Source organism: Pteropus vampyrus, unplaced genomic scaffold (genome assembly GCF_000151845.1).
Source record: "Pteropus vampyrus isolate Shadow unplaced genomic scaffold, Pvam_2.0 Scaffold580, whole genome shotgun sequence".
Taxonomy (NCBI): domain Eukaryota; kingdom Metazoa; phylum Chordata; class Mammalia; order Chiroptera; family Pteropodidae; genus Pteropus; species Pteropus vampyrus.
The window spans coordinates 388,731-397,994 of NW_011889361.1; the positions used below are offsets into that span (position 1 = coordinate 388,731).

Below are 9,264 nucleotides of genomic sequence, written 5' to 3' on the forward strand. Positions count from 1 at the left end.
TTTTTCCCTGCTGCTCCTCCTTGTTTCTGTCGCAGCTTTGATTTGGTAGCCAGAGGGATGAACAGAGCCTCTACCATCTACACCTTTTTTTCCCACCTAACACAAATTCTTATAATTTTGAGATCTACTAGGTGAAAAACAAGGTTTACACATGTACACAAATGTAAATAAAAATTAATATAGAGAGATACATCATAATGAACCTCAGAATGTCAAGAATAAAGGGGAAAATCCTAAAAGTTACCTATACAAAAAATAATTATCAAGACAATTCCTGTCAAAAATGACCATCTGACATTAGACTTCTTATTAACAACCGTATGATCTGAGAAATAAACTTTGAACATATGATTTTATATTTAGTCATTCTATCATTGAAGAGTGAAGGGAAAATAAAGATATTTTCACATATACGAGAACTTAAAGTTATCTTCAGCATGGGCCCTAGTGATATTGTGAGTGAGACTGTACTGTGTATAGAATTTTAGTGAAAAGGGAAGGGCACTAAGGACAGAAGCCTCTGAAATACATACTTTTAAATGCTAGGAAAATAGAGTCCAGTAACTGTTGACCTTTGCCAAAGCAGTCGTACTAGAAGAAGCAGGCAGAATAAAATTTCAGTGATTTAAAGAGAGAATGGAATTAAATAATTTTTTACATTAAATCTCAAGAAATAAATAAGATGGAAATTCATATTAGAAGTAAAGTGATAGTAGCCCAAATAATTACCATGTCACTTGAGTAGACCAGTTATGAAATTTTATAAATTCCCTGAAGAGATCATAAGACTGTCATGAATTGAGAAGAGTTTTTAAGATCAAAGAGTTCATTTAGATTTCATTAATTTATAACAGGCAGGAAACTACAGAGGTTACAACTTTCTATAGATGCAAACCCACTAGAAGAATTGTTCTGTTCCCTCTCAAAACTGTCTTGCAACATTATTGATGGTATCAGTAACTTTAATAACTGTTTAGAAGCTGAGTAATATACCTTCTAGGTGCTCTAGACCCTGTTACAGTTTACTATTTCATTCAGGAAATTCAGCTTGGAAGTTAGAAACCAATGCAGCATTTCTGTAACACATTTTTCAGTAATGCTCTGAAGCTTCTTAGTAAGCAAACTATACAAATCTAGTTTTCTTATCTAGGAGAAAATAAGCATCTGTAAGAAGCCATTTATGTCCATGTGAATTTACATACAGAAAACTATATCCATGCTGGGTTCTGGGATTCCAAAAGAAATTGGTATTTAGAAGAATCTCAATTTCAGCACAATTTCAGAACAAATTTCAATACAAGTTCAGAAAATGTCACCTAAAATTTTCAGTAATAAGGTTCAATCAAATGGAACACTCACATTTTAATGTCACTTTTGGATACTCTGCCAAAGAATGTCACCTCCTGGAAATTATACTTCAGCCAGCTTTATTTAGGTTCCTAAATTTCCCATATTGTGGAGTGAGTTTATGAAATTTGTCCTGTATTTCATTATCAAATACAAAATTTAGAGAAAGAGAACTTTAGATTTCTCTATATCAGGATAGATTGCAAAGAAGAATAATTCGTAAGAGAATCTTTTGGAGGATAGATACTCAGACAAATCTTTAATCACATACCAACAGTAATCCTTCACCAAAAATTTATTTTTCTAAACATAAATTTTGTATCCCTAAAGTAAGGCTGTCTACTTCAGAAGGTTGTCATGAGCAATGAATGAGATAATTACCTAGCACAGTACAATGTTCTTGCTCCTCCAAATTAACAGACATTCAATGCTAGAGTTACAAAATTCTGATGATTGTATGTTCTAAATTGGTGTTTACATTTATGTTGTTTTTTATATGAGTTGAACTAATATGAACTAAGACTTTCACAAATTATAAAAAAATGGTTTTGCCCTTTTCATTTTTTTATTTCTATGCAATTATAGTTTATTGTGAGTTTGGGAAGTTGAAATAATAATGGTAAATAATGTTATATGTATTCCATAAGAAATACCCCAGACAATTACAGCCTTTAGATAGGAAAGAATGCAACTAAATACTGCATAAGATATTACACAGTGCTTAATTAATTTTAATAAATTTCCAATAGCAGTAGGCATGTTAAAACCTTGAAAAGTCATTTTAAGATTTTTCTTGGTTATAACTCAAATCACTGTTACTCTGTATAAATAACAAGGTTAAAGTAACCTAGGACTAAATAAATGTATAATTACATAAGAAAGACTTGCTGAGTTGTGGTAAGCTTGTTTAAATCACTCTAATTCCATTTCAGTGGGATGGTTTTCTACTCAGGATGGAAAAAATGTTATTCCGAGTTATTAGAAATGCACAAGTGAAATGAGAGATTGTGCCAGTATTACTGAATCATATATTCAGAAAAATATTTTAAGCTGAAAATAGTTTATGACATGAAAACAGTATTTTGGCAGTCTTATAACTTGTCACATCTTCATAAACCTCATTGATATATGCTAGCATTACAACAGAACTCATAAAACTTCCAGTATATGCAAAACATGTTCATGTTCAACCATCTTTGGTCTATGTTTGTTCTGTGGTGGTTCTAAATGGGCAGTGACTTGGTTTTGTATATTACAATACCTCCAGCCCTTAGAATAGTATATGTCATGTGTAAGTGCTTAGTAAACATGTTATGAAGGAATGAAAGATAACACATTAGGCACTTCTTATGTATTAAATTATTTAATCCTTGTAACAACTTCTTGAAGTATATACTGTTATTATCTCCAGGTTATAGGTGGAGAAATTGAAGCATAGACATTAATTTGCTCAGAGTCACAGCTAGTAAGTAGTAGATCTAAAATTTTAAATTATTCTGATTTAAAATATTCTGATTCCAGAACTCGTACTTTTAACCACTGTACTGTATGTATCTCCTCTTATAATCAAGATCTGAAGACCTGTGTTTTAGGCTAGAGATGTCTGAATCCAAGTCATTAGTGGACTGATGACTGCAAGTTGGGTACATACAAATATGTCATTGTGTATGTGTATATATGCTAATACTGGGTGTGGTTTTAATAAATAGCAGTAGATTTCCCTGTTTTCTGGTATATAAAAATACAGTTGATATTTTTATGTTGATCTTATGTCCTACAACCTTGTTAAATTCATTATTAGTTCTGATACTTCTTTTGTGAGTTCCATTGGGCTTTCTACAGAAAGATCATGTTATCTGTGAATAAAGACAATTTTCTTTTTCAGTTTAGTTATCTTTTTTCTTATTTTATTGCACAAGTTAAACTTCTAGTACAATGTTGAATAGAAGTGATGAGAGCAGACATCTTTGTTTTGTTCCAGATCTTAGGGGAAAAGCATTCACTCTTTCACCATTAAATATGACATTAGCTGTAAATTTTTCATAGATGCCCTTGTTGAAGAATGTCTCTTCTATTCTTAGGTTACTGAGAGTTTTTATTAGAAATGGACGTTGGATTTTGTAAAATGCTTATTCTGCATTTATTAAGATAATCATGGGTTTTTTTAGTTCAAATATCAAACTAACCTTGCATTCCTAGGATAACTACTTGGTTATGATATATTATTATTTTTATGTATTTTTGGATTCTGTTTGCCAAAATTTGTTCAGAATTTTTACATCTATGTTTGGTGTAATGTCTCTCTGCTTTTTGTTATTAGAGTATTTCTTACCTCAGGATTAATTGGGAAGTATTCTGTCCTTTCAGTTTACTAGAAGACTTTGTGTAGAATTGTGTTTTGTTTTGTTTTGTTTCCATTAACTGTTTGGAAGGATTAACCAAGGAAGCCATCTGGGTCTGTTGTTTTCTTTGTGGGAGGTTTTTAATGACAAATTCAATTGTTATTTTTCAATCGTTATTTCTTTTGAGTGTGCTTTGGTAGTTTGACTCTGGGGAAATTTGTTTATTTAATCTAAGTTGTCTAATTTATTGGCATAAAGTTTTTCATAGTATTTCCTTATACTTTTAAAACCTGGAGAATCTGTATTGACGTCACCTCTCTTACTCCTGATAATTTGTGTCCTCTTTCTTTTTGTCATGATGAGTTTGGCTATAGGCTTGTCACTTTTATCGATTTTCTCTAAATAAGGATTTGAATAAGATGGAGTGCACAATATGAAGATTTAGGAAAAGATCGAGGGGACAGCACTTGCACAGTCCCTGAAAGGGAAGTAACTTGGCACTTTCACAGAGAATAAATTATAAGTGGCCAAGAGTAGAAGCATGGAGGACAATTAATATCGATTATAGACTGCTTATAATAGCTAACAAGGTAGTGACAAGTGGTTAGATTCAGAATATATGAAGTTAGAGCCAATAGGACCTACTGATGACTTGTGTCTGGAGTGATGGAGAAGAATCAGGAACGATGCTTAGTCTTAGGCCTGAGAATGTGATTAATGGTAGCTTTGTGGTTAATGGAGCAGATTTGAGCTGTTGTGGGCAAAGAGGCATCAAGAAGTCTGATTTAGATTTAGTGAAGGATTTGAAGGATATTTGACTCAAATGATTTTTTTTCTGCAGTATATATTTTCTGTTAAGTTATCTAGGAAATTCACTCTTCATCTTATAGATTGTCGGATGAAGCCACTCAGTAGGAGATATTCAAGGTGGAAAAGGCAATGCTTAACAACTGTCTTAACATATTATTTCCCATAAAACATCGAAGTTGTAATATCCTAGGAAATAAAAGAAACAGATAAATTGTGAATCTTTCTGTGCTGCAGACATTGGTTGGAAGTGATTATATTTGGGATATACCTTATGTTAACAAACCTTATAGAGAAATGGTCTATTTATAGGTAGTGTATGTCATGTAAGCAACTAAAATGAACTTCTTTAATGAAATCAAAATAGAATTCTGAATTTATTTTTCTTTTGTGAAGTTTTTTGTATTTAAATCAGATATTTAAGGTGACTCAGGAAGAATCCCAGACCTCCTTTAAAACAGACCATGATACTACATTTAGCCCATGTAAAACTGACAGAATCTTTCTGGTGTCCTTTGTACTTGGTCCAGAAGCTGACTAACTTTCAGGAGTAGAGGGATTGAATCTTTAATTTTGGAAAATGATACACTAAAGGGAAATCACTATACTCTCCCAGAAAATAATCTGAGAGTCTGACTAATCTCTTTCTTGATTAGAGTAAGCCTTCCAGTCAGGGTAAAATTCTTTCAGTCCTAAACTAAAGTAGAATCAGAATACATAACAAATAAGAGGAAGTTTTAAATTTATATTTTTATTTCGGCAATAGCTAAATAAAACATAATAAGCATTTAGTATGAGCAGTCCTGAGAGGGCAGACACCTAATTTGTGTCATTCATCACTATATTCCCAGTGTATGCATAATGCAAATACTTTGATATTTTTCTACTTGAATATGTAAATTAATGAAACCTTATTTTAGAAAGTGGGTTGTTTAGTGACTTTTTTTTCTGAAACACATTTCTTCACTAGAGGGTGCTGTGTAAGCATGCAGTACTAAAGCATGCAGTACTTCAATGTCATGTTCTTATTTGCTGAGAGATTGGAGTTTTAAATCACCTGATTTATTACAAGTTTCCATTTCTTTTTTTGTTTTCAAACAATACTGATGGTATTGTGTACCTTAAAATTCATGAACTTGAATAACTGTTAATGACATCATTAACACAAATGTTTCTTTTCCTCCTCTTTTTTTAGGAGACTTATGACTCCAATTATGTATGCTGCACGAGATGGTCACCCTCAGGTTGTTGCTGTCCTTGTTGCTCATGGAGCAGAAGTTAATACCCAAGATGAGAATGGTTATACAGTGAGAATCGATTATACAATGTTCCTTTTTATTTTTAAGTGTCGATATCTCTTTATTAGTAGTAAGCAACAAAATTTTTTAAGAAGTAAAAATCACAGAAGGGCTGGGATATAATTGTAATTTGGTGAAGAAAAGCAACAGCTGAAGTAGAAAAAGGAATTATCTGACTCTCTCAGTCCTCACCCTTGACATAGAAGCTATAACACACAACAAAGCCTAGGTTCTAGAATACACGTAGTTTTTTTTATAGAAAGCAGTTCAGTGATTGGCAGGTAAATCTTTTTATTATGTAACATCACTCAAGTACATAAAACATTTGCTTAGATAAAACCGGTGAGTATTGGAAGTTCTCTTTGCAATTATAATTTTGAAAATATGTTTACATTATATTGTGAAATGAAGAGATTGCATCATTTCATTAATTAACCACGTTCACATTTTTAGTGTGTCATAAATACTGTTCTCTGTCTCATATATAGTCCCTCTCTTTAAACAATCTTTTCCCCCCACTTTTACAGGCTTTAACATGGGCAGCACGTCAGGGACATAAAAATGTAGTTTTGAAGTTGCTTGAACTCGGAGCTAATAAAATGCTACAAACCAAAGATGGAAAGACACCAAGTGAGATTGCAAAAAGAAATAAACATCTAGAGGTATTGTTCTATATATTAAACTAATTTTTCTATGGCTTATTATGTTATTTGTTGAACTTTTGTATTATTTTGTTAGAATTCGCAACTGTACTAATAGTGTATCTGGCTATTATTAAATGCTTAAGTATGTAATTTTCCATCAGGTAATGAAAACTTTATTTTACTGGAGTATTCATCCTTTACTAAATAAGAGGTATTTATAATGTGATAATTTAAAAGCTATATAAAAGGATAATAAAGTCGTATTCTGGCCTTAGAAATAAAAATATATCAATTTACTTAAACATTTCAAACTGGTCCCTATTTTTTTTAAATTAATTAGTGTATTAAGAAAGCTAGTAAAACTTTAAAATTTGAACATGTAATTAAAATATTGTTTTTAATTAATGCATATAGGACAATTTAAAAATTAAATCCTTTAAGGTACATTTACTTGTATACATGTGACAAGGTGTATAATATATAATAAAATGATAACATATTTAGGTATATAGTCTACTGTTATTCAGTTGTTAAAGTCAATTCAATGCCATACGTTAAATTATTTTATTGATATAAACTTTTATTCTAATTATTAAAACTCTCGGCCCAAGGTCTTTAATTTCTAAGCAAGAGTCAATTACAGTATAACTGTAAAGCTAAGTTATATCTTACAAGAGGTTCTAAAACTGAGTTTCTAAATTTGAAAGCATGTGATAAGGGTCCATCATATGCACTTTTACTGCAAGTAAAATAACTTTATTTTTTTAAGCAATCTGATAAACATGCCTATCATTTTCTAACTCAGGTTTACATTTCCAAAAGTATTCAAGAGTAAATAAATGCTAATCACTAAAGCCCTGTGAAACATCAAGAAGAAATTTATAGATGTTTTTCTAGGCTTTGAAAATTTAAAGACTTTTAATTAATTTACTGCATTATTAAATTTAGGGTACATGACACTTAATTTGATATATTAAGAAATTTATGAACATCAAAGATTAATTTGAGTCATAAATTGTTTCTTAAAGTGAGATTTGATTTTGTATTTTGGCTGATTGTGTGACATAACTGTGACTTAGTAAAAAGTTAGATTTTAAAACTAAAAACTTTCACTATATCTCTTTAAGATGTATAGTTGGAATTTGTATACATTTGGTTATGTTTATTATGTCCTTCCTACTTAACAGTGTATCTAAGTACTGCCTTAGTACTTAATCTGAGTCATTTACCAAAATGGAATTTTTACTTTTGTTTTATATCTTAGAGAAATTTTTTATTAATTACTATCTTTTTAAAATTTTTACTATTTTGAATTAGATGTACTTTTTTTTCTTTTCTGATTATTACTTTACATCAAGGAAATATTTACTTGATTTTTAAAAAGTTCTTCTCAGGGTGGTAAGTTGTGAATGTTTTGACCCTTTCACGTTGGTAAAATTTCTAGATAAAATAATATGTTTAGTTTCTTCTGACTAAGTGATAGTATTTAATAATGTTAACTGTATTTGAATGGCTTAACTTTTTTCAGATCTTCAACTTTCTTTCTTTGACTTTAAATCCATTGGAAGGAAAGCTTCAACAGCTAACTAAAGAAGAGACTATTTGTAAACTATTGACAGCAGATTCTGATAAAGAAAAAGATCACATATTTAGGTAACATAAAATGTTTTTGTTCAACAGGGTACATATAAATGAGTAAAAATTGTGCATGTTTTTATTACTTCTAGTATATGTGATGACATTTAAAATATGTGATATTTTAAACTTTTATAAGCATTTTTAAATATCACTTAGAAATGTATGGATTTTAAGTGCTTTGTTCTCCAGAATTTGAGAAAAAAATTTATATGTGTACTAACAGTAATGAGAATAATTTTTTACTTTAAATAAGATATCCACAATACAATTTATTTCCAAAGGTTTTGAAATTATATTTTTGTTAATGTTCAAATGATGCTAGATCTTGCTTCCTAATTCTTAACAGACTTCTCATTTTATAAGCTAAAATTTTCCCTGAACACCTTTGTTCAGTTAAGACCACAAAATTATTGTCGATTTACCCAGATTTAAAATTATTAAATTTTTACTTCCTGTAATTAAAGAGATTTTCATGTACAGAGATCTCACGAGGAACATACATCTTGGCAGATATTTTCATTCTTAGAAAAGATGAACTACATTTTACTATTGTCATTTTCTGTTTCCTTATATCTTTGCTCAATAAATATTCCTTGATGTAACATAGATCTAGTGTGTAAATATGAAAATATATTCTATATAGATTCATTTTTACTCATTCTCTCTCTGCGTTATAAATATGTATTTATTGTTTGTGCATTTATAGTCTTTTTCTGAAATTTACATTGCTATAAATATATATATATATAGTTCATATACAGCATTTGGAGATCTGGAGATATTTTTACATGGTCTTGGACTCGAACATATGACAGATTTATTAAAGGTAAGATATTACATAAGCTACAATGAAGTATGTATATTTATTTGTTGGAAAACATAACATTAAATATGCATAAGCATGCTTATGAAAGGATCTCAAATGTATTTCCGTAATTCATAGTACATCCCATTTTGAATTTAATAAGCATTTCAAAAATGTATTATTCTAGAAATTTACATAAATTAGAATTTAGCTGGATTAAACAGCTTTCACCCACTGCCTAAACTTCACAGAACTCCTGCTGGTACATCTAAGCCTTTACGTTTTTTTACAGTTGCTATATAGAATGTTAGATGCATAATTTTTAAACCAAACAAACCTGGTATCAGATTCTTGCTTTAATGGTTACTAACTGAAATATGTTA

The 9,264-nt window shown here is 30.2% G+C and overlaps 1 protein-coding gene across 1 annotated transcript in view; it reads left to right on the forward strand.

Annotated features, from left to right (window-relative positions):
• Positions 1 to 9,264, forward strand: part of ASZ1 (ankyrin repeat, SAM and basic leucine zipper domain containing 1) — a 63,399-nt gene that overhangs the window by 40,406 nt on the left and 13,729 nt on the right. Inside the window, exons 5-8 of the mRNA XM_011384441.1 lie at positions 5,692 to 5,803; positions 6,322 to 6,456; positions 7,967 to 8,091; positions 8,827 to 8,902. Of these exons, the coding sequence (XP_011382743.1) occupies positions 5,692 to 5,803; positions 6,322 to 6,456; positions 7,967 to 8,091; positions 8,827 to 8,902 (448 nt within the window). The remainder of the gene's footprint in view (positions 1 to 5,691; positions 5,804 to 6,321; positions 6,457 to 7,966; positions 8,092 to 8,826; positions 8,903 to 9,264) is intronic.